This window comes from Mycteria americana, chromosome 11 (assembly GCF_035582795.1).
Source record: "Mycteria americana isolate JAX WOST 10 ecotype Jacksonville Zoo and Gardens chromosome 11, USCA_MyAme_1.0, whole genome shotgun sequence".
Taxonomy (NCBI): Eukaryota; Metazoa; Chordata; class Aves; order Ciconiiformes; family Ciconiidae; genus Mycteria; species Mycteria americana.
In genome coordinates, this window is record NC_134375.1 from 15607452 (window position 1) to 15633977 (window position 26526).

The following is a 26526-nucleotide window of genomic DNA, read 5'->3' on the forward strand; positions in this document are numbered from 1 at the left end:
TGTCAGACGGAAGCACCCCTGCACGGGCGGCCCTGCCTTTGGGTGGAAATCAGCCTTTTCCCCCAGGGAATTATAGGCGAGACCACGAAGAGCCACGGTGCTGGAGCCCCGGCACGGCTGAAGCCCTGGGCACGGGTGTGCGGAGCAGAGAGGTGAAGTCTGTGCTCAGGGGGACGCAGGCCAGCTCGCAGGTGCGTGGGGGGAGGCATTTCCCTCCTGACGCCTGCTCTCCCGCAGGGTTCGTTTCTCTGGCCGGAGCGGGGACACCACGCAAACCATAAGTGCCACGAGGGAGCTTGCCCACAGCCCGGGCCCTGAGTGCCGTACGGCCCGGGGCTGCTTAGCCCGAGTCCCTCCTGCATCCCGGAGCGAGTGCCGATGAGAACAGCCTCCCCCACCAGCCCCTCTGGGCCACCAAGGGGCAGCGCAGGGGTCCGCGTGGGCGCACGGCAGCGTCGCCAAACGGGGTGCAAGCCCCGCATCAGCCTGTGCGGGTAAACTCACTCCTCTCTGCTCTGCCCGCTCAGCCCTTCAAAGGCAGAGCCTGGGGGCAAACAGATCAGAGCGAGACAAGCTCTAGTCCAAACACTAAAGTCTGCTTAGTTAAGAGATCGTTTTGATTTTTTTTTTTTTAAGTCTAGGGGGTTTTTTTTCTGTCTGGGTTTTGTTTTTAAAGTTAATTTGAAGCTTGCAAAAGTCACAGCATGACCCTTGCTGCCTGAAAATCTTCCCCAAAACACCCGGCAGCAGAGCGGTGAACTTCAGCTTCCTGCAACGCCCTGCCAGGGCCTTTTGGTGCTAACCAGCAACCATCTCCAGCCAGGGAGAGGGAGTTCAGCCTCAGCAGCCTGCTCAGCCCTTTGTCTTTCTACTGAGAAAGCGAGAACATTGGTTACAGTTCCAGTGCCAACTGCACTTCATGTTTCAAATTAGCTAAAGTTTGTTATTTTACACTTTAGGTAGGAGCTGCAACAAACTGTTCACCAGCAGTCCAAGCGATAGTATACAAGCCCCTCTAGGATCCCTTGGAAGAGCTCCTGATGAGTTCACCAATGTTTGCACATTAACCTCTGGGTGAAAAGCCAGCCAGAGGGATGTGAAAACTCCACCGAGCCCTCCAGAGCATGACACAAAATGATGCAAGTGTGGGAGCTAAGAGAGAAAAGGTTTTGTAAGCCCAGAAAAATAATAAAATGTTTAAATCCTTAATTGTTTTTCTTGAAGATTTATCCAAAATTGAGCTGTCCTTAAGCCTGTGAGTTTGCGGAGCATTGTCAATAAATTAGATCATGCACACAAGGCAGGGATTTCAAGCCAAAAAGCCCTAGCCATGAGTCGCTTAACAGCAACACTCCCCAGAAAAATGACTCGAGATGAAACATGAGATATGTATTAATTATCAATGGTCTAATAGAAAATTTAATGAAGACAAGTAACTTCTTGCACTTTATCCACGATAACGATGATAGTACGTCAGCGAGATGCATACCTTACAATGTGGTGGTGAATGTCAAGTCTGAAGCCATTATAGCAATTCACCACAATAATAGCTAGCCAATGTATGGACTTGTAGCACTTAATCAAAGTAATGACATTCATCCACAATTATTTATGTTATGGTAACAAAGAACTGCCAAATGGAAAACAAATGACATGAGGATTTGCAAGTGAATTCCTTCCCGTAAATTCTCCTTAGGTTATGGTTAAAGGCCCTCAGGATGGAAGTCTGTATAAATTCAGAGCATTATCAAAACGGTGGTGTTATTGTGTCACATTTTACTGCCTATAAGCCATGAACCCAGCGTTATTGCTGAAATGAGCTCTTCAGCCAACAGAACTGTATTGATATCATTTGAGCTGGCCCTGATTTACACCTGAAAACTGTCTTCAGAATTTTACAGGGGGGGAAAAAATTTTTGGAAGACAACCTTTGCTTACATCTGACTATCAAGGAAAACAAAGACCCAGTTGTATCAACACTTATACATGCATTTAACTTAAAGTATATGAGCAGTTCCCACTTACCTCAATGGGCTTTGGATTAGAGCCATTATAATTACCAACCATGATTCTCTATTAAGTGCAGTACTTTTCTTTCAGGGGCATTTATGTGGGTGTTTGTATAAAAACACTGTCAAAAACTAAGAACACCAGTAAATATAAAATGGCAACATTCAGGTTCAAATGCAATGAACTAATTTATTTTTTTTAACACTACATCCAACTGTTTTTCACCACTCACAGATGTCACTGGAACAACTTGAATACAAAAAATCGCCTAAGAACAATATACTACACAGACCAGCTAATATTGATTGCTTTAAAAATGCCCCCTGTTAAACTAAATAATAGCCAAATCTCACTGCAGTAAATGTGCCTTTATATCATTAAATACTAATTTAACAGAAGTCTGAATGCATAGTGAAAAACATGAAAATGTTGAAAATGAAGGATTACCTTTTTTTTCCTTTTTTTTTTTCCCCCATTATATGAGTCTCCAAAGCAACACTTGAAAGAAGAAAACAATCATTTCATATTAGCTGGCCACTTAGCTGCACAAGCGAAAACTGGGACTAAGCTAAATTCTAATACGCACTTTCCGAAATGAACTATGGCCCTGAGACGGGAGGCCGGAGGACGCCCCTCACCACAGGCTCTGGCCGCCCTCAATGACCAGATTATGGCCCGTCATGTAGTCTGAGGCTTCGGAGGCCAAATAGACGACGGCGGCCTGCAGATCCGTCGCCCGAGCCAGCCTCCCGGCGGGGATGTCCGCCAGCCAGCGCCGCACCAGCGGCTGCAGGTCCTTGGAGCGGATGAGCGGCGTGTCGACGATGCCCCTGCAACAAGCGCACGCACCAAGAGTTTAGGACCGGGTTTTCCCCAGAAGGAAAGGCAGCACTTAGAGGTTTTCGAGATGTTAATTCGGAAGGAAAACTGTGGAACAGCACAAAGGAGATGGGCAAGTCAGACCTGCTCTGCCTCTGCTGAAAGTCGCGATGCAAACTTCGGTAGTGCTTCTTTCCTATTGCCTTTTGCTGCCGACGGGCAGGCTTAGAGGTTTTCTTTAAAGTGAGTACACACATACTAACTTCTTAGCTAATAGCAGTACCCCCTTACTTTTAGGTTACTCGTTGTAATCACCAGTTTAGTTTTTTTAATAGAAAACAAGCATGGCATTGGAACCAAAAGCACCTTGAACCAGGTCTGTCGCAGCTCTTGGGAACTGTCATGCTTCTACCAATTTCTCTCCCCATGGCTTTGCAACATAATGTCACACAGCGCGTTTGTGTACAGCCCAGAAACTGAAAACAGCCCGACTTCCCAGATGTCACAAAAGGGGGGAACAAAAGCCAGCACCCTTCCGGGCACCAGACCCCTTCCACACAAAAAAGGAGAGGCAAAGATAAGCACAGCACGCCCAGTGTGATTCCCCTTAAACCAATACCCCGACAAATCACACCGCATTTACCTGTCTTGCCTCTTTTACATTAATGAGTGACTACACCATTTATTAAAACTCTGCTAAGTTCATTTTCTTCAGGTGCCCTAAAAATGAGTGATGCTCCAGAAAGCACAATGCAGGGCGAACATTTGGCTGGCTTTTATGACTTTAACTGCGACTGATTTGTCATACTCCTCCTTAACAACATATTTGTATTTTGCAAAATGTATAATTTTTTCAGCCCCTGAACAAATATATTTACATAACTGTGTCTAACGAGAAATTACATTTAACTTCTCAGAAATTACAATAACTAAAACCTGAACTGCCAATTCCACTTCATTAGTGTGGTAGAAATGCATTCCAAATGTTAATAAAAATTCCAACATGCTGATAAATTAGCGCTTCTAAGGAGCATGTGACACCTTGGTTAACATATTCAACCTCAATTATATTTCTCTTCAGCACCCTGTTATCTGGAACCTTTGCTGGCAATCAGAGGTGCTGTTTTTCAGCGGCCAATTTTCTAGATAATGTAGCTTATCAACACTGTGGGTAAACTTGCCAATGAAATCAGGCTGCACTGAACCACACACACGCTAATTGCATCTCTTTTTTATGCATATTTACAGACTGTCACTTCAAAGAAATCAGTGGCCCATTGAGGCAGCCAGTTAGCTGGAAGAATTGCCTCTTGCAAATGAAAATTAGCAAACAAGCTAGTGATAAATATGAAATGAACAAAGTATAAAAATACCCGTTTTGTTCTGAAACTTCATCGGCATCCCAATTTATGCTTCCAAGGAAATAATTTTTTGAGACACACTGGATTCTGGGTATGAGATTTACCTTTTGTTTTAAAAGAAGGCTGAAATCTGCTATTTACTCTGTTAGGAAGTGGAACTAATTCAGACTTTCCCCCAAACATTTCTGTTTTCACTAATCGGGCAGGATTTAAATATCGGCTTTATTTTTTATTGTAATTGTCAATAAACACCAGAGCAGTTCAGAAACACTGAGCAACGCAGCTCGCTTAAGCTCTGGCAACGTAATAAAATCAAACACATTCCAGTATAGGACTGCAGACGGTTTACTTATTTCCCCCAAGCGCAGCCCCCCGATCTCCCCCCTCGCTCTCCCAAGCTCCTCGAGAACTGGTTTTCTTCAGAGAGAAACGTGCTTTGAGCAGCAGACGTGAACTATGTTGGACTCCTTTCCCTTACGTGCCTCTCACCGTGCTTACAAAACCATCAACGTAATCATTCTGGCTTTACGCTATCAGAGACCAGAATAAGATCCATATGATTCTTTAATTTTTTTTAATTTACTTGTATGTTTTAACCCCAAGGGAATGCAGATTAGGGAATACAACACATAGTCCTCCAGCACAACAGATTTTGCTAAAAAGAGGACATTTTTCAATCTGTTCAGAAAAATGATCTTTGGTCTGATCACTGCAACCTGTAAACCACAGCGCTGTGCCTCTCACCGGACCTTTCTTTAGGTTCACTTCAAGTAGCAAAAATTTAGATGTGTAACAAAACTTCATTACAAATTTTTGTTATAGAAATGAGAAAAAAATATAGCACAAAACTTAAAAGTTGCAAACACACATACTGATGGCACTATAAATATTAGGCATGTCATTGATACTACACATCTTCTGGGAAAGCTTTGGTGCCAAGTTGGGCAATTTAATGTTGTCGAACCCTTTTAGGCAGATTTTAGTTGGCTTCTAACCAGTTCCAGCAAAGACAACTGCCAATGCATTAATTCCCTACCTCATCTCGTATGCAGTGCTGAGCCTATCAGTACTTTCTGTTGCATGTCAATGTAATATCAAACTGCTGGTTCCTTAAGGTTAGGCATGAGCATCAATATTTCATTATTGATACACGGGACAATTTGAGACATTAGGAGGAGAAAAAAAAAAAAAACAATTGCCTAAAACATTTCCACTTCGAGAGACACATTAGAAAAATATCACTTACCAGATACTTAACTGGAATTGTTACGTGCGCTCAATCCCCAAATGAGAGCAAAAAAAGATTCCATCTGTGTGTAACTTGATTTCTTTCAGATGAGTTATTAATTTGAATGAGTTAAGTACACTCCACTTAATCAGGAAGTGTTTAATCAAGAGATCCACTTAATTGGGACATCTCCCAAGGAATTAGATTTAAGTCCAAAGATACTTACCAGCAACAACTGCTGCTTAATGGGGGTAGTAACGCTGCTTAATTGGGACGCCTTCAGGTGATGCTGGGGTGCTCCTTCTCCTGCAAGCTCTGCCTCTCCTTCCCTCATGATGGGGTACACCCAAAAAAGCTGTGGTGATCCCACCCTCCCTGCTTTCTGACTCCCCGTACCCACCGGGCTGAAAGCCTGGTACAGCACCGTACGGCTGCCTCCGTACCGTCCCAGGGGAGCAAGGCAGGCAGGCAGGGGATGAAGCCTCTTTGCCCATTGCAGCCCAAACCCAAATCCCTGCAGCCCAGCAGTGGGAAACGTGGTTCATCCCCTGGGGCTGCTGAGTTTCACAGGGTCCCCGACAAGCTGGCCTGGCTGCGGCTGTGGGTTGAGATGAAGATCAACTTCCATCTGCCCTTCCCAAAGGTCATCACATTATAGCATTTTATGCCGTGCAAATCAAGCAAGGAGGTGCAATTAGCCAAAAAAATGGACCTGATTCAGTGCAATGCCTGCAAAAATGAAGCATTCCAATGCTGCACGTGCCAAAAAACAGAGACCCTCGAAAGTCCCCTCCTCCATCGCACCCAACACACTTCACGTGCGTGGGGACCAGGAAAGGGACTAAAACACACCGTGGGCAGCCAGGCATCAGCCGCCAGTCAGTGCTCTGTAAGGGCTCCTGTTCACACCCGGGTCTCTGCAGCCTGACCCCCACATGCCTTTTGGGAAGACTCCAGCACCTTCTTAATTTTGCACGGCATCAGCTGTGCAGCAGGCTACGAGACAATTGCACTAGATGGTGGGATAAGGGCTGAGCACAGTTTCCACAACACATGGAGACGCTTGCTGCTGCATGGAGCAACAGCAAAGTCAGCCAAAGCATCCAGGGAGTCTCGGCCACCTTCTCCCCATGGGCATGAGGCTTGCCTGGCCAGCAAGAGAGGCCTGAATCTTCTATTTTATAAATGCAATAAATTATTCTAAGGACTCTGCCATAACATTTTATGCATTGATAACTTTTATGCATTGCTCTGCATAAGTTTTATGCACTCATTAAGAAATTAAGTTGATAAAAAGTGACCAGATAGGAAGAGAGAAAAAAGGCCAAAAGGTTTGCATGGTGAAATAATGTTTAAGGCCAGACTGGAGTGTTTGGAGCTTGTGTGTGAGAGTGCCTTAAAGCATTAATGCAACTGTGAGCGGGAAGGTCAAAGGACTTAAGGACACACTTAAATATTTTACTTATCCAGAGATTATCTTGGGTACCATCATGCCCTACATCTATCTCTGTGCTCCTCACACTCCTCAGAATCCCCTCCTGTTATAAGATGGCTACATGCTAGGTTGGACATCCATGCTTAGAAAGACTTGCACATTTGGGACATTTTTCAACCCTGCAAAGTACTCTGACGGCATCGACAGATGCACTTCTGCATTGAGGCTGCTGCCTGGTGTTGGGTACTAAGTTCAAGTGGGTTGAAGATGCCCCTGTGCTTCGGTGAGTCACATCAAGAGACACAACAAGAAGACCGGTGGGGTCCATGGTTCTAGGGATGCGTCCAAATCTGCACTGAAATGCACGTTCACATCTCTTATAGGCAGAAGGGTAAATGCGAATATTTATTCACTCTCAAGCATACGTGGCTTTTGCTTCTGGTGAGGAGGGATCTGAGCTACACGAACCACTGCAGGCTCCTTCCTCTGGACGCTACCCAGAGGTCCCTGGGTGGCCCCGGCACGAGGGGCTCAGCCAAAGCTTTGAACTGCCAGGAGGAAAACTCTGCCTGGCTCCCGCAGCGGTTCAGTCCGGGTCTGCAGCTGCATTAGGGGGAACTGCTCTGTCCAGAACGGGGGACCTTAAAGACAGCAAAACATTTGTCCTCTGTGCGCCCTTTCTGGCTATTCCTCCACAGAGAACCCCCCCGCTCCTGTTGATTTTGAACTCAGAGACAGAGTTTAAGACAGGTAGGGATGACCAAAATGCAACCCCGTTTTGGCTTGAAGAGTAGAAAAGAGACACATGACTATTTTTTCTCCACGCTCTGACAACTGCCTCCAGAAACATAATTTCTTCAAATATGAGCGTATGCTTCCAACTTATATGAAACAATAAGTTTTGATCATTCAGTGGATATTTTTTAAATTTATGTAAACCCTCTAAAAATGGGTAATTCCTCATCTAAGAGCCTCCTTATCTGTGATTGCTGTGAATGTGGCACTGCTATCCTATCTCTGTTGGTAAAGATTACCCATGTGTTTTCAGGCACAGCTCCTGCCAGGTCCTACTGAGCTTCCCTAATCCTCTTCATCTCCCCTGGCTCCCGAAAGCCGGTGTAAATTCACTAGCAGTGGTTGTGGGAACACTATTGCAGTGCTGCTAGCATTGGCATGGGGAAAATCCCATTACGAAGTAAGATGCTGTTTAAAGAATCTGTGGATCATATAGAGCGACGGCTGGCGTCACTGGTATAATTAGTAATAAATAATCATAAGGAAGACAGTTAGCACAAGGAAGTGGAGAGCAGACTGATAGTAAAAACAGAGGCACTTGCCATTGAGCTCCATGGGGGTTTTTTTGCTCCACTTCGTGGATTAAAATATGTAATTTGTTTTTCCTAATTTGATGTACATTGTATCTTCATTATTAAATTTTAACTCCTGGGTTAAATTCCTGCCCTTTTTATTTACTCCGGTTGACTTCAATAGTCTACAGAATTCGACCGCTTCCAATTAATGCTATCCACTTGGGTTTCTGCTTAGCACTATCATGCACTGTTAATTGTTTAATAAAATGACTGTGTTGGGCATGTGTGTGAGAAACAGGGAGAGAAAAAGTGTATGTGGCAAGAAAACTTTTCTTTGTGAATAAATACCATAAAATAAAACATACAGCTTTAAGCCTCTAAAAATAAGGAAAATGTAATAAATATATATATATATATATTTACAAAATTACACCTGGCCTCCTGTGATTGTCAGAGCTGAACAGTATCTCAATTACAGCAGTACAATGCGGCTTTTAAAGTGCCTATATATTTGTCTCAAGTAAAAAGGGGAAAGAAGTATTGTCTATTAAGTGTCAAAAGCCTTTTCTTTAACCGCAGAAGGCTTGGACAGACTAAGGAAATATTTCATCTGGAAGAGAAATGCTAAAAACTACCCTTCACGTTATTGGAAAACCTATTATCAAATGCTAAAACCTCTTCTTAAATCCCTGAGTATACACAGCAACAGAGCAGGCTTGGTTCTAAGTATTTAAACCTTTGTTAAGGAAAAGACAACATAAAAAGGGATGCAATCCACCTGCTAATTAGAAACTTTATTTGCCGAGATACTGCTCATTTGAGCTTTTTAGAACATTTCATTCTCTTTGTACTTTCAGAATGAGACTACATTTTACTTACGGGGAAATGCAGTTGACTTTTACTCCTCTGTCAATCCACTCGGTTCCTAATGTCTGTGTTAATTTTACGACCCCGGCTTTCGAGGCATTGTACGCCAGCTGCTTCTGCGGGTGCGGGACTTGAAGGGATTCAAAAATAGAAAATTATTTATCCTCCACGAATTAAGATACCTTAGGCATTACATGGACAATTCCCCGCATTGCAGTGAACTATTTGCCGTTTTCCCTGATACTAGGTAGGGAGCAACAAGAATTCAGCCACCCACAACACAAAACTCTAAATCTGTATTTTGCCATCAAATATTTTTGCCTCAGCAGCTGAGCTACTGGAAAAAAATGGAGGGAAAAAAAAAGAAAGAAATTTAAAAGGTTCCATATTTGGGCAAAGCCAAAAACAATGTATTAAACATACATATGCAATATTTGACTGCTCCCAAGAAAGATAAATAATCATATACACACATGCACATTCATATATTATACACATATGTGTGTTTATATACAAAATACTTGTACACTGTAATACTAATAAAATATACTCTAGCATAATGATGTGATATAATGATATAATATGATATGTTATCATATTATATGATATGATACAATATGATATAATATAATATGATATGATATAACATAAGTGCATAATAGATTTTATATAACATAATATATTATATATAGCTTCTTGGAACAAATTATTCTCCTTAATTTTTGAATTATCCACAGTCTGAAGCAAACACATCATATTATCTAATCAGTGTTTGTGTGGATGTGAGCACAGGTGCGTCCCAAAAATTCAGAACACCCACCACTTTCAAAATCTGAAGCTTTTGAAAATGTTTCAGAGATGTCACATGTCAGTCAGAGAGGGAAAATGATCGGCTTGCTAATTACAATGTTCAAGCTTGTTAGTGCTGTGTGCTCGGGTGGCTCTGCCTCTCCACCAGCTCTCATGCTTCCAGTATTCCCAGGAAAGCTACTTAAGGACAAATCCCCAGTGGGTGTAAAGTGCTTTAAACCCACGGGAGTCAAACCAAGTCAGTCCAGCTGTTGGGATTTACACCCACAAAGCGTCTCTCCTCGGCCTTTTCTGGCTGCCGTCATGACTTCATTAAACAAATCCAGTGCAAAGCACTGATCTGTGATTAGCACCGTATCGGTACTGAGCATCACTGAGATGCTGACTCTTTCATGGAGGGAGAGTGGGGAAAATCAGGGTTAAATATCAGTAGTCACAAAGGCAAGCAATTGTAGTCTGCGGGCTTAGGTAACACTGAACCCTAGAAGCAGGTGAATCGCTGCGTCCGTGTAAGGTGCAGCAGGCAAACCCCACCGCATTTTGATAAAAGCACATAAGCGGCACTGGTAGATGGCATTAAATTGATCTTAATTTATTAAATTAAGCTGGTGCATCAGTTCTAGTTCGCTACCATCCATGGTATCCCAACACATCCACTATTGCTTTTATTGACTAAAACTATTGGGTTTGAGTATGTCAATTTAAAAGGCGAAAAGAAGATGATAACGAATTGAGTTACCCGAACTCTGAAAGAGCCAAAAGCCCTGCTGCAAATTACCGAGCACGTGAATAAGGACCTTTGCCTTGAACATAGGTGTCTGTGAATAGATTTAAAGCACACACATGATGGGAGCAACAACTAGTGTTTCTATTTTTTCTGCATGTGCTGAAGGTTTGCTCAGAATTCAGAGGCCTTTGCTTTACAAAGAGCATTGCACACCGCAGTCCCCCTCTGCCAGCATTTATTCTGTGCTCGTTTTTTGTTCAATATGAAATGATTTGCGTTTCGACCAGCAGAACCACCTTGCCCTCTGCGTGTGCCTGTTGCCCCCCAGATGCAGCGTGCCGTGTGGGCTCTCAAAAAGATGTGGAATGTAATTTCTTGATTAATTGCCATGCATCAGCTCCAAGTTACATACAACTCCGGTAGTTAACCTTCTAACCTCCCAAAAGCAGTTCTTTGCTAAACTTTCCAAACATGTCTGTTTGTGATAAATCATTCGGCGTTTGCTAAGAGGATAAGAGTTTTGGCACCGGCTCTGCACCTCTAGCGCATGGGTGAGAACAGCAAGTTGCTGCGAGCTATCAGAATTAGCTTTCTGATTTGGGGTGGGTGCTCAGACAGGGTTTTCAAGAGTCCTTCCATGTAAATGCTTTTGTCTTCATAAGAATATCTAAGGAAGGTAATTCAGAAGATGAAATTTCCCCCACCTTAGACACTTGGCCCCTCTCAATGGGAAGAGCTCAAGAAGAAGCCAACGAGCATCGTGAAGCCCTGGCGCTGGGTGGGCTTTCTGCACCTGAGCACCCCGCACCGCCTCCTCTTCCCTTACCTAAGGTGGCCTCTTGTAGACAGAAGAGCAAACCTGCAACCCTCCAAACTCATACAAAATGGGGCTAGAGCTTGCGAATGAAGCTATGCCTCCAGCAGTGTCACCAAAAAAATCTGAATTTGTAAGGCTTCTGGGAAGTGAGGACACTCACTGCTGTTTCAGACGGAGAAGATGGGAGGAAAGCAGATAAAAATGCTGCCAATATCAGCTGCGTTACATTTTAAAAACCTGACACTATGTTTTTGCCACCTTGTTCGGTGCATCAGGCTTCTAGCCTGACCTTGAAGCAGCCATGTAATGTTAATGAGAGGTGCACACAGATAGAGAAGACCAGACCACTTACCACTGAAGATATTCACTGTAAAAATTACAGCTCTGAGTTACACCTGTGCAAATCGCAGAGCCACAGCAGCCTCGTCTCCGCTGCTGAACCATACGTCTGGAATAATTCCAGTTGAAATACCAGAATCAAAATGCACATATGCAAAATGTATGCAGCTTATCTTCAATTAATTAAAACTGATTCTGAGCAGTGTATCTGGAAAAATCACAAACAAAACCCTCCCTATCCTGCTAAGTGTCTCCTCATTTTCCTGTATCTCTGAGGAAGGACTCAACCTACAACAACAACAAAAAAAATATCCCCTAACTATTTCTAGAAACATTTCATACTATGCCAGTTGGCCAACATACTTAAATAACCAACCAACCAACATATTTATTTAACATTCAGCAGATGGACATGATATGAACATCGTGGTTTTCAGTCGTAGTTTTATAACTACTAGATTTTTTCAATGCCAAGATTCAAACAGGTTCAGAAGGTAAACACATCTCTTCATCTCTTAACTTCTGGCTTAGCATGCATTAACTTTCAATGACATTTAAAGGCATCTTGCAACGACCCTTCCAGGCTGCTCTCAGAGTTGCTTTCCAGTGTTTGTTCCTGCTCCAGGACCGATACTGCCCTCAAACGTGATCCCCATGCGGGTCTCAGTGGACTTGGCATGCCAGCCAAGGAGGGGCAGCACCAAGTTGGGGCTGGGAATGGCATTACCTCCCGGCTCAGCAGAACTGTGTCAGGGCCTGATGGAGAAGCTGGGAAATGTCTCTCCTTAAGCAGTGGAGAGCACTTCTGGGCTACAAGAGCAAGGCCAGCAGCCGTGTGCCAAACCCGTAGACCCCCAGCTGGTGCCAATTTCCAGAGCTTCATAACTTTCTCTAGGGTGGAATACTTCCCAGTAAATTTTGCTTTGCAATGATGATGTGGACAGTGACAGCCCAAGCCCAGACCAGAGCCCCAGTGTGCAGAGCAGAGCAAAAAAGTCTGGGGCATTTTAAATTTAAAGCTTTACATTCTTTTCAAAACCATTTTTCTTTGGGAGATTTTGTAACTCTACAAAGCTGAGGCAGAGGGATGGTGCCTGTGTTTAAGCATAAGTAAAACAGCTGGTAAAGACACTTGAAAAAAAGATTAACAACAACATTATAAATGCATTTTTGAAGAAACATTTAAAGTTACTGTGCAATAAACTGAGCAGAATGTCACAGAATGTCAAACTGGGCACAGTAAAAATAAATGTTATTCCCAAGGAAAATAAAAAGACTGCATATTTATGTAACATTCAGCAGATGGACATGATATTAATACAGGGGTTTTCAGTTGTACTTTTATAGCTACTAGATTTTCTTGCCTAACTTGGCAACCCAAGGCACCATTTGATTTTTGGATTTGGACAATACTGCAACAGATGTCCAGACCAATAAAACAAATTCCTAAAGGGCTATGCTTAATTTGTGTAATTGATCAAGTTTTGTTACATGGGCCTCAGTTCACCAGCATGTAACTGCCTTCCAGATTAGCTCAGCAGTAGGGATTTCATTCCATATGTTACAATGGTTTATTGGTGCTTTTGACAACACTGCTGATTCAGCAGCGTTGGTGGAGACACCTGTTGGCAACGATAATGAAATAAAACCCCCGGGTACCGGGGCGAAGACCGGCACAAAAGCTTTCGGGTGGCTTGTAAACATCACAGGGGCACAGCTTCCCGCACTCAAACGCGTTTTCCTGAAATTACTGGGGAGTGCACCAGCACCTCTCCGATGCCGTCAGTGCATCGGAGTCAGAGAAGGTGACTCCACCTCTTCTATAAAAAGTAATAAGTGCTCTAAAACATAGAGGACAGATAAATGTTGAAAAATGATATCAATAAAAATTTTGTAGTACATTTCCTCTAATACAAAATGTCAGTGATTTACTCCTTCCCAATACAGGTTTAATTGATTCAAATAGCATCGGTAGTAATTAAAATATGGATTCTGAAGCACAACTGTTAGCTCTCATCACTCACCTATTAAACTTGCCATAGATGCTGTGTTAATTATCTTCCCATATCCTTGATTCAGCATAATGCGGCCTGCAGCCTGTGACAGAAATTAAAGGGAAGACCAGTGACCCTTTTTGTGATTGTGCTAATAATGACATGATAATAAATTAGTCTTCACTTTTCAGAAGAGTTTATGTGCTAGCACATTTTTTTTTAAGCACTTGATATAAAAACTTGGTATAAAAATGGCTGATGCAGGAAAGATCCCATTGCCATTTCAGACCCTCTTCACTGTTGGCAATATTTTTCAAAATAATCACTAATGTTGGGAACGGCCCCCCAAAGCTTTCTGGTTTTCAGGAAGTGTCAAATAACCACCCTGCAGAAAACCTGGCCATTCTTAAATGCCTGGGCTTGGGCAGCCAGTAAGGACCGGCTGCTTTTGAAAATATTGACCAAAATCTGTAATTGATATAAAGCAAATCTCTCCTTCACTCCACCAAAACTAGGACCAATTTTATGGTGATAGTTAGTAATAAAGTGTTATTAAATCTGGTAAACACTTAGAAAATTGTTACCCATTTGCAAAGCAAACCAGTACGGCGTTTCACACTTACTTGGCAGCACAAAAATAATCCTCGTAAATTAACATTAAAAGTTTTGTCCCATTCTTCTAGGGAAGTATCTTCGCTTGCAGAGTTCATGTTGATTCCCGCATTGTTGCAGGCAATGTGAACCGTGCCCCAGAGAGCTACAATCGCATCCACAACCCTCTGCACATCCTCGGGTTTGCTTACATCTGCTGCCAGGGCAATGCTTTTAATCCCTGCGTTAAAATAAGAGTGAGGAAGTCAGTACAGGAATCCACAGAGAAAGAAACAAAAAATCTGTTTATTTATTAACTCATCGATATAGGTATTATGTATATGCCACGCGAAGTCACCGCTCCGCAAATGGCAGCAGAACGCGTGTTTGTTACTGTAATACTGCTACTGAAGTTGCTAACCGGTGCGAGGTTTGCCTGGGGGAGGCAAACGAGAAACCGGGGGGTGAGCGGAGTCCGCCGCCGCGCCGGGACGAAGCTTGGAACACTGCACCATCTTCTGTCCGTGGAACACTGCACCATCTTCTGTCCGTGGAACACTGCACCATCTTCCGTCCGAACCCTCAACTGCAGCTTCCCCGGCTGGGAGCAGTTCCACGGAGCATCACTCGTGGGTGGGTGATAACAGCTCAGGGACAAGACAAAGCAAAGGACTCTTTCATTTGCTCAAATGCAGGTGGGGTTTGTGCCAGTTCCCCCCCGAGATGCTGCGGAAATCGAACCGATTTGTCCAAAAAGTGCTTTCTGGATGAACTACAGCATCCAGACGGCTGGGAGCCTCAGACAAAACCAAACCAGTTTTAGATGGGAGCTAACTGGGAATACTTGCAGGTTCCCCGGTATGGTAGTCATGGTGCCTGGCCTTATTTATTGCAAATCACACTACCAGAGTAACACAAACATTTAGAAGTTAAGAGATTTACTAGATTAGAAACATGCAAAAGTTGTACTTTTTTTCCTAGAAAAGTCCAGGCATTGACTTTTGCACCAGTGCTGATCCATAAATAGCTTCATTTAATTTACTATCAAAATGAGCTTGAAATACCCTTATTATTCAACGACATAAGCGGCCTACTGAGGGACCTGATGCCAATGGGATTATACCCATCCTGAAAGTCAAACAAGGCTACCCAGTAAGGGCTGTGGCGAAATGGGTCTTAACTCACAAGGAGGGGGCAGCCGCTGGGGTTGGACGATAGATCAGCAGTCTGCAAGCAAACAGTGCACAGGTAGGATGTTACAGCTGTTAAAGCAAGATTTTTTACTTCTAGTTAAATGGAAAAATTATTCCTCATTGGTCCCTCTTTTAGACCATTCTAATAAAAATTTTGAAAGAAACCTTAAACCTATCCTAGGATAACAGGAGAAGACTCTCCCAAAATGAAGCTCTGAGATGGAGACTTCCATGAAAGCAAGGCAAAACAATCACTGCCCAGTGATGTTTGAAGAAAATGATAGGAAAGAGGTTTTTGGATGGAAAAGCTCCTCTTGATCTCCAATGCCTCCAGGAGCCTGCCAGAGCACACGCCCCGAGGTGATGCTGGTCTGGGGTGCTCCCCGTGTTGGGCCATGGGACCTAATGTCCCTTCTGGCCTTCAACTATGCCATGGTCCCCTTGATTTCCACAGCAGAGAAAAGGGCAGATCCATAATACAGCCACCTACAAAAATGAATGCATGGTTTTTTTGCTACAAAACAAGACCTCTTATTTTATCACAGGTTTTATGCTAAATATGCTGAAAGAATAAGAATAGCCAGACAGTCCCCGTTGCTCCTCCTAATTGTTATCAAGACATGGAACGTACAGGGAGCTGCTGCAATCTTTCTTATTCAATTTACAGTCAAAATGGGTGCAAGCGTGTTACTAATGGTAACAGAATGAGGCTCTTCACCTGCCCTCCAACTCTCACCCCATTTATGGCTTCATCTTACACAATAGTTCATAAAAACAAGACAAAAGGTGCCACGCAGAGTGTCTAGCGAGGAAGCAGTGAAGGCACGCTCACTTCAAACCAGAGTCCCACACTTGACCTTAATCAATTCAGCTGATATCCCTGCACTCTGAGAGAGGAGAAAAAAACACTTTCTGTCTCTCCAGTGTCCCCCCAAACCATCTGTTAAAAATAAATTAAAAAATAAAATACACTATGGAAAAATAGCTTAAAATCTGTAGTCCTAATCAAAGCTAAGAAACCCAAGACGTGACCGCGCTGCTACATGCACGATAGTACCAATGCATCTCTACAGTCCTCAGTTTAGCTTTGTGATGCTCGTGGAGGCAGGGGCAGGAGAGGAGCCCAGTGGCTCCGTGCCGGAGAGGCGTTGATGTGCCCAATCTGCCTGAGGTGCCCTTCTGCAGGGGATACGTACATGTCCCCCCTGCCACGGGGCTTCGTCTCTGGTCTCTCCATATAAATGGAAGTAATATGTTGCATAAAGACAAGAAGATCAGAAGTGACATTGTGGGGAAGGCATTTGCATAGTTTACAGTGAAAATGCACATTTTAAAAATCCCATCAGACTAATTCTTTCCTTAAGGTATAGGCAGTAATTCCCCCTGAAGACAGAGGGGTATATAGTGGAGGGTAACCCTTAGGATTTTTTTGGTTATGTTTCATCATTTTTGGTTCTTCTGTCAGGATCCATTAGCAACTGTTGGAAAAGGTATTCATGCAGGATCTAAAAACAAAGACCCCTGTAGCCAAGGGAGATAGACCCGAGCTGTCTAACAAAGCTAAAACTGAGATCACAGAGGTTCTGATGTTTAAAACTCATCATGAAATGATGGCATCATCCCAAAAGACAGTAAAGGGCTCCTTGGTATAAGAAGTAAAGTGGCTTCAAAAAGTATCTGTATGGGAATGACTTGGGGCACTGTGTTTCCAACTTTGAGTTAGAGATCCACAACCAAAAAGGGGGGAAAAAAAAAATCACAGCTCCTTTGTGCTTATTATAGCAGGAAAAATATGTATTAATACTACGATTGCTTCAATTTACTCATGTGAATATTTCGAGAGTAAAGCTAGCTGAACCTTTTTGTCAAAATGTATTTCCAACAGAGTATGTTACTTCTTTGAAGCCAAAATGTTTCATGGAAACATATTGATTTCAACAGAAGTTTTCAAGGGAAAGCTTCTGAGGTCCAGGCTAGACTCTCTAGTTACCTCTGGAGAGAAAGAGATTGAAAACCTGACCTTTTCAGATCCTTTCCAAAAATGGGCATTTGGATATAATTCCCTTTCACAAAAGCATTACAAAGTTTGGGGTTTGTTCCAACAAGGAATGACAATAAATTTGAAACCTCAGAAACTGTCATGAGATAGAATAGATGTGCCCTGACCAGCTGCACTGGTCAAGTTGATAGAGAATATTTGACCTCAAAGGATAAAGATGTGTAAAGACTGAGAAGTGAGATTTTCTTTACCTTAGACTGCAATAATATTTGCTATGCCTCATGACCTCTCCAACTGCATTTTGTAACACGCCCCCCACCTCCTCCGGGCTTGCAGCCCACTGGTGAAGGAGCAGAGATATAGGGCAGCCATTGAAGGATGGATGATCAGACTCCTACTGAAAATGCCCTGGAGAAAAGTTAAGTTAGTTTTCAAATAGGCTGTTGGCATCCAAAGTCTCACGGCTCTATCAAGTAGCCCATTTCTATCTGAATAGCTCTACTTGATATGCAGGATCTCACTGTGAAAAAATGTCCAAAAGGCACGTTAACTTGTAGGGCACAGCTACTTTGTGCCAAGACCATATGGCTTCAGTGCATAAGAAAATGAAAAGCTTCAGGGAAGGAGGGACTGCATGACTCAAGAATTTGTAAAAGGAGCTGGACACTTTCTATTCTAGGTCATTGGGATGAGACCAGCAATCAAAGCTTTAACCAGTACACTGATACTCAGTGTAAAGTGTTTCCCGCTTACTAGAGCTGGGATCGTACAGGCTGGGACTTTTTAAGGTATTCTCTGTGGAGGCTCAGGTTGGTATCAAAACCGGAACCGAACCAGTCCTCACCCCTTCCTCAGGAAGCTGATTGAGACTGGGTGATAGAAATACATCTGCAGGGGCTGGTTTTGCTGGAGAATATGGTTTCTAATGGCCCAATCCCTTCCTGAAGTCAGAGTGGAAACAAATACCGGTGACTTTATCCAAACAGGAATGTGAACATTTCCTGGGTAAAGCTCTGTCTTTAGAGGCAATGAAGTACTGAACTTCGAAGAAGGCTCAGTTGTAATCTCACAAAAGGAATTATAAAATGAGTAACACTTCCTTTCTCTTCTCATTAAAATTATATTTCCAGTTTTCTTTTTCCCCTTTACAATTGCAGTTTAGCATGACTCCAGGGGGAAATTCAATTTTATGTTACATTTTCTGTTTTTACTGCTAAAATAGAAGTGGCTTGTAGAGGATTTTAGCTCTTATTTGGGATTTTAGTTATTATGTCTATTAGTATTTTGTTCCTATGTCTGATCTTGCACATTTGAAAGAACTATAGCTGAGGGTTTCAAAAATTACTTTGCTTCAGTTTGAGGGCACAATGAGAGATTTAGGCTGACAACAGCTGTACTCTGTTTTGGTGTTTTGGCTCATGGTCCAGACATTAGGTATGGAAGAGGTGCCAGGGAGTGGGTACGTGCTAACAAGTTTGTAGGCCATGTCTGTCATCCATCCTTAGCAAAGCCTGAGGTGCCTTGGCTGCTGCACGATCTACTCTGAGGAACATCAGGGCTGGATGAAAGAGAATTGCACCGCAGAGGAAGGGTCAGGTTTGACCAAGGAAAGCAGCCTGTTACCGCACTCATCGCTGGGTAGCGTACAGCAGGACATGCAGGTCAGTCCCGTGCTTACCTTTGAGGCTGAGCTCACACACCACCGCTTCTGCCTTTGCAAGGACCAGATCCACAACGGCTACTTTAGCACCGGCTTCCCCCAATGCGTGAGCAAAGGCTCTTCCAATTCCCTGCCCTCCGCCTGTGACATAGGCCACCTTGCCATCCAAACGCAGCCGGTCAAGGATGCGGTGCCTGTTATAACCCCAGAAGACGTCATCCCTCACCACTTCTTTCTAAAACAGAAACATATATACATTGCACAATAAGGTGCAAAGCTCAGTAAGTGATGGTGAGAATGAGGTGGGAGCACGAACAAGGATCCATGTCTTCTTGGCCCATTATTTAATACAAAAGGTATGACTAATTCAAGCTGAAAAGCACCCTTACCCCCACAGATATTAGTCTCAATAGGAGCACTAAGGTGCAAGAAAATGGAGCAGAAGGGCTGCAGTTTGGGGGGGGAGATGCATCAACCACTCCACTTACATGAGAGTAGGGTATGGTATTTCCTGACCTGGCTTCCCACAAGAGATGGATCAGGTACAATGTCTTAGGAGACGACTGATTAAGTCTTCCAGTTATTTCACCCCCAGGGCTCAATCCTGCCCTCAGGCTCAGCGGGCTCCAAGAAGGCACAGAGGCTGAGAACAAGTTTCCAAAGGCAGGATTTGGCTCAAGTGGAGTGCAATCAAAATATCTTCACAAGGCTGGTGCGCAAATAAAGATATCAGCCAATAACTTAAACCAAGCTGTCATCTGATCAGCTGCCATACATCATTTCCCCCTGACTGGAATCAAAATGGAAAATACAAGATGTTTAAAATATTGGGTTTGAAATGCCAGGAATTGCCAGTGGGTGTAGCTTTGGGAGCACTCAGAAACTGCAAAACAATCAAGGTGTTTGGGTCTGGATTTACCGAGTTAGGCCATTATGATTTCAGATGGGAATCATACATGATTACAGCTGTATGATGCCCACTACATAAAATGGAGAAAGATAAAAGCACCGTGTTTTCCACAGGACAAGCAAAATCTAAGGCCATGAAAATATTAAGCTCAGAGACCGTAGGAGGGCATCACGTGCTGCCTTTGGGCAAAAAAAGAGCGACTTCAGAAATATTGCCTTGGTTCATTACAGCTGGGCCCCAGCTCCATCCGCCCACACTCCCCTGCGCGGGAAGGACCAGGGAGCACCGGGCACAGACACGTGGCGAGCAGCATGCCAGCCACTCTGGGGATTTATCACAGCACCAGCGTGGCTGATCCAAAAGACCATGCGAGGAACCAGCATTTAATAGCTTTAGTGTAGCCCTGGACTAGTAAGGCTAATATGTGCCAAGCCCTAAGCTGGTAAGTCCATGCTGCACAGCACCACGCCACGACAGAATGTGAGTTTGGCGTCTCGCCACCAAAACGCTGGAAATTATTTTGTCGCTGTCTTCAGCAGAGTCAAAATTTTCCCAGAAGTGCTCACAGAGAGGAAATACACACCTTGGATTCAATCACTGCATCTGGAGGTGCAGGGTTCCTTCGAATGATGCTCAGTCCACTCTGCACAGGTAGAATTATCTGCAAACATAACACATACACACACAGTTCTCAGCTGCTTTGTACCTGGCTTTCCGTCACCCAATTCCACTGACATGAAGGATAGTCCTTCCTGCCTTAGGCCACAGTAGCTTTTCTCCTACTCCTATGCTTTAGCTGAAATTCCTTCCAACACAAATATGTCAGGCATTTGTATTTGCTCACATTCCTCTTCCAAACTCACGGCTTCCACAAATGCCAGGAAAAAAATGCAATTTTGTCTCTCTGTTTTCTAAATCAGTGCCAGCTGCTGAGGTTTCTGGGTTTCCACTGCCTGGCTAATGCTGCCACGAGGATATTCCAGTCTTATTCTTGGAGCTCAGCAAACCATAATAGCAACACTTCGGTGTTCTTCAGCATTTGCTAGAATATCTGTCCTGCACCCATAGATGAATGTCAATGGGGTTTGCCACCTACCTTCTCTGATACCATTATCACACTTTAGTGAAAGCTGCACTCAGTGTTGGAGATTCAACACCAATATCAATCTATTAGAACATTAGATATGGAAACAACATGCTATTGACATCCATTGAATGGCTAACAGTAAGATTCAGGGCATGGAAAATTGGCATTAATTTTTCCTCATCTACAAAGAAAAGCTGCTGCTACTGGTACGTTGATGGTAGAATAAATACAGAATCACAGGAGGCGTCTCTAGATGCTGTCTGGCCTGCAGATAGACAAGGACCTACGTACCTATGAGGCACACACCAAAACCTCCTGGGCAGGAGCTATGGCGGGGGAGAGCGTGGGAGGGGGCACCTGGGAGGTGCAGACCTCACCTGTCCCACCATGGCACCAGCCTTACAGTGCAGAAGGGCAGGCAGGGATCCGGCCATCCTCGATGGCTCCCCTCAGCCACAGCAGCCCCTCTGCCGCCCCGATACAGCCATGGCATGAAAGTAAGCTTTGCAGGCTGGTGGCTATTGTCCTGGGGTAGCATCAGTCATGCCTGCTTTTAGAGCCCGGGAGGATACTTGTTCAATTTTGCCTCTAAAACCATAGCGTATTGTTTATGCATTCTATTACTTCTTTTTTTTTCTCCTGCTGGAGTAGGACTTTGTTGACTCCTATTGTGCTGGTGGTGCCCTACAGCCTCCAGAGCCTTTAAAGCAGAGCGGCGGTTCCTTGGTTGTACTGTAGAGCTGATTATTCACTCTTAAGTGCTCCACTTTTATCTTGCCTTTAACAATGTATATGATGTAGACAGAGAGCAGGGACCATTTCTGAATATAGAAACTCATACACAGAGCTCAAGTGAAGCGAATTATAATAAAATTTGAGTTCATTTTAGGTCCCCTGGATAATGGCACCAACAAAAGAAACATTTTAAAGAGTACTTTGCAAAATCCATAGATACAGTACCACGGGCACCTTAACCAATTGCATCGCACTAACCTGCTCAACACGAGGATCTGAAGTAATAACTGTATTTAATTTTCTGACAGCTAGTACATTTTCATCAGATATGTTCTCCAGGTAGACTTGCCCTTTCATGAGTGTATTTTCTACACAGATCACTCCATCCATTCTCAGCAAGTGGTTATCCATGACAAAGCTGTAGTAGTTAACAGCGTTCCTTTGATCAGCATCGATAAAGACTATATCAAAGTGCTCATCCTCAGCACGTAACGCCTGGAAAAAAATTATGTTGGAGAAAACACTAATTATTTACCTGAAAATTTAAAGTCTTGCCATCAAAATGTCCTTTATATAAAACCCAAACCAGAAGGAACCCTGTTCTTCCAAGGTAACATTGCTAGAATTACTTCTGGAGATCTTGGGAGTTTGCCATGCTTTGCAAAAAGTTCTTCAGCACCATTGGTGCCCGAAACTCTGAACCTCTCAGAGAAAATCAGGATATAAAAGAAGATGGCTCATCCCAGCTTGTGGTGTTGAGAGTCACAGCAGAAACACCTGCATATCTAGAGTCAAAGTGAATTGATCCATCAGGGTAAGGGAGAGGACTGGCAACAAACCCTGCGGCTGAGCTGCTGCAATAAGTTATCTCTTCTCAAAAGGGTAACTATCAACAAATTGAAGAGTGGTGAAAAAGAGGCATAAGGCTGATCCTGGGAATTGCAAACTAGTAAGTCCCACTTTAGTAGCAGGAAAATGGTTGAAATCCCAATTAATAATAGAATTATAAAGCACATAAAAGAACAGGTCATGATAGAGATAAAGCAGCGCAGCTCCTGTGAAGGAAAATGATGTTTCTTTAATCTAAAAAAAATGCTTTGGATGGCTCAGCAACAGAGAGGATAAAAGAGAACTGGCTGCTATCATCTAATTGGATTTTCAGAAATGTGGCACACCTTCCCTCCAAGCAGGCTGCTGATGATAATGTACAAAAGTGTTGATGGATGACCAGATGGGAGCCTTTACAGCCTTCTCCTGTGGCAGTTAATGCACTCGCTGCCCAAGAGGCTGCTATGGAATATTTCAGATTCCATCTGGGACTATTTAACTGCATCTGTGTGCGTTGCAAAGAAACAACGGCTCATCCCACCTATCTCGGCAAGCAGAAATGCTTTCAAGTCTTGGCATTTTGAGTGAAAAGAGAAACAATTATGTTTTCCAGAACTCACTGTTTCTACCACAACTTTTAACAGTACTTCTTGCGTCCAGATTTCCCTTTTGTGTTTGGAGACATTGTGTACAATGAGTGATGAGCGATCCCCTGAGATGTATGAGAGAAAAGCATCAATAACAAATGGCAACAGAATGTGAAAAACTAATTTGTTTTTGGGAGTGAGGTTGATGGCTCCCAAACAGAGATTTCAGGAGCCTTTCTGAAGCAGGGAGAGCGTCACTCAGACAAGGAATAGCGGGAAGTGGATCATTCAAGCTCTGAATTACTCTATTGTGCAAACTGGTGTCACTGTGAGCTTGTTAGTGGTTAAGAAATTAAGCCTGCCTGAGAGGCTGGATAGTCACACTTAACTGCAGTTGCTTGATAGCACAGAAGCTCTGCCAAAAGCATTCATGAGTCCACATTTAGGACACCTTTTGATACTACACTATAATGAAAGAAGACCTTAAGGCCAAATATATGCTGGTTTATAATAAATATCACAGAAACTGGGACATCTAGTTTCCTGGGATTCATCTTTTCATTTCATGACCAGTTAGAAAATTTTGCCCTGGTTACCTCTCGAGCTGTATTGGGGGAAAGCAGCAGGAACATTTTTGCTACTGTGGAAGAGCATCTTATATCAGGTTGCAACTTAGCCAGTCTGTCCAACGTAGATACTTCAGGAAGGGTCAGAAGATGAAAGCTGGGAGGAGGACTCCATCGGGAATAGAGATTAGAGGTCTTATTCCCCAGAGAGAAGAGCCAAAGCCAAATTCAAGTAATTATCATGACTTATCACTACTTTCTGTCTTGTAACCTTCCCGTTGGAGGAGGTGGGGGCCAGACATTCAGAAGCAGATGTGGCCATCTCTGAACATATGTTACTACTGCTCCATGGTATGGCTCCCTAATGAAAAAGAATCTCACTTTTATGCATTGACTTCATTAGGTCCAGATGGAGTTGTGTAGCTCTTTGGATATTAGCTGGACTTCTCATTTCAGCCTTCTTTGTGTACTGTCTACTTGCTGACAGCTTATCTCCTTCTTATCTATCTTCTGATACAGATAGACCACCTTCTAACTTCACAGCTTTCATCCTAGGAGGGTGCCTGTGTTGTATGTGTATCCAGCACATGCCTCTTTCGCCCTTGCACTGCCTGCGTGTGCAAAGCCACTGTTTGGAAGGCATTTCTCTTCTGTCAGTTCATTAAGTCCTGAATGGCCAGCTATGAAGGTCAGTTGGGTGCCCTTCATTTTTCTAGATACCTAGTGCTAGACACCTATATGGAAATGCCTTGCAGTTCGTATTGCGACCCTGCCATCATTTGAGCTTCTTGGGTTCCACAGCTTCAAGACTGCTGTTGGGTTTTCCATGTTTAGTTGGAAACAGCTCCAGGCCCATAAGGGGAATCCATGAAATTTCTTGAACCAGCTTTGCCTCTGGAGCAGCCTCTACACAAAAGGATAACAGCCACAGGAATGGGAAAGTGCTCCATTTCCTGGAGCTCCTTGGCTAGCAGAGCATGGGTCACCCGGACAGGTGGTCACTGTGGCCAGGATACCAGACTGGAGAGGGTTTCCTCACTGCCAGCACCCGCTGCTGAACCAAGAGAGCCAAAAAGAAAAAGCTGCCTTACTGGTAGCTCTGATTGCGGAGCTAAGCGCTGGAAATATCGGTGTGATGACGGAAACAAGAGGAGACCTTACTGCTGTCCCTCTCAAAATGGATGAGGGGTTTAAGAGGAGGGATGGACTACCTTTCTCCTCCCAGAGCAGACTGGGCCAGGCCCTGCCTGGGACCTCGCAGCACGTTGGAGATGCCTTTGTCCTTTGCTAGGAGAGAGGCAGACCCCAAACGTCTCCAACTGTGAGGAAAGCTGAGATCCAGAAGGAAATAATCTGCCTGCAAAATATCCTGCTGAAACTAATTTCCTGAATGTTTACAGTGCAATCCCTACTCCTTGCTACAGAGGCATCATAGACGGTAACAGATGGCAACAAGAAGTGTCTTAATTCAGAGCAAACTTGGCTAAAATTAATGCTTTTGCTTATAGTGAGTCATTAACTTCCTTTGGGATTAAAAAAGAAAAAAAACTTGTGGCACTGCATTGCATAGAGGAGATACACCAAAAGCGAGCACGAGAAAGGGCACAACAGCACTGTTGACAAATATGGCAAAAGATCAGGGAGAGGACATCCCAAATAAAAACATGAATGAATCTTCTGCCAAAGCTGAGAGAAAACCTGATTGGAGTCCTGATCAGAGACAACACTCTCTCATAAGGCAGATAAAAACTCAATCAGAAAAAAATGACTGTCCGGTTCCTTTGATATGGATCATACAGTCAGCATATTTGTAATAAAGATGTACTCAAAACTTATTACCTTCCCTATGCCTTGTTCTTGACCTAAATGTAATAGCAATCCATCCTTAGGGTACACAGAATACATGAAAAAGTACAGCTTCCTTTTAAAACCCCATTAGAATATTTTACTGTATGTGGACATACACTCTTGTTACTCCTAAATGCTATTCTATTGAGTACAGTTTATATTCACCGGCAAAGCTAAATCTCTAGGGAAGCTAGAGAGGGAATGCAATTTCTAGTAATAACAGCTCACAACAGTGAATACTATCCACTTATCCCCACAATTTCCAGCTATTTTGGACTCCTTTCTGAATTAACCTTTCATATCAAAAGGAGCAATTCTGCACACTAGAGACTCCGACACAATTTCATGCATAATTTATTCACTCAGTTCAACATTAAACGCAGAGTCCTTGACTTTGTCAAGGTGGATTCTGTTGGCAGACTTCACAAGCAGCAAAACAGGAGAAATGAGATCTGCAGCTCAACCTCTTCACCTATTCTGTCTGGTAAAAGGAGGGAAAAAAGAAAAAAGAAAACCCTGACATGCTTATACAATGCCCTGCAATCAGCAGAATCTGCTGCAAACACGGTGTTATTTTTTGTGTTGCGTTTTCAATTTTAAAATGGAAGTATCAAAATCATGGATGGGAATAATTTCCTGGTAGTTTGCATTCCCTCCGGACTCAATCCTGCATCCATTGTTCAACCAAAAGTCCACTGGGAATTAAAGGAAGCTCTTTGTGCAGGATCAGGCCTCTTGCTCACAGCTGATGCATGGCAAGGCACGGTATTCAGGCACAGCAGGATAGAATTTAGGCTTAAGGAGC

The 26526-nt window shown here is 43.5% G+C and overlaps 1 protein-coding gene across 1 annotated transcript in view; it reads right to left on the reverse strand.

Moving 5' to 3' along the window:
• Window positions 1-2301: 2301 nt before the first annotated feature.
• Window positions 2302-26526, reverse strand: part of LOC142415399 (uncharacterized) — a 35943-nt gene continuing 11718 nt past the window's right edge. The window contains exons 5-11 of the mRNA XM_075513660.1: window positions 22151-22387; window positions 20654-20731; window positions 19179-19395; window positions 14341-14549; window positions 13748-13820; window positions 9043-9160; window positions 2302-2840 (exon numbers count right to left, since the gene is read on the reverse strand). Coding sequence (XP_075369775.1) covers window positions 2645-2840; window positions 9043-9160; window positions 13748-13820; window positions 14341-14549; window positions 19179-19395; window positions 20654-20731; window positions 22151-22387 — 1128 coding nt within the window. The 3' untranslated portion in view covers window positions 2302-2644. The remainder of the gene's footprint in view (window positions 2841-9042; window positions 9161-13747; window positions 13821-14340; window positions 14550-19178; window positions 19396-20653; window positions 20732-22150; window positions 22388-26526) is intronic.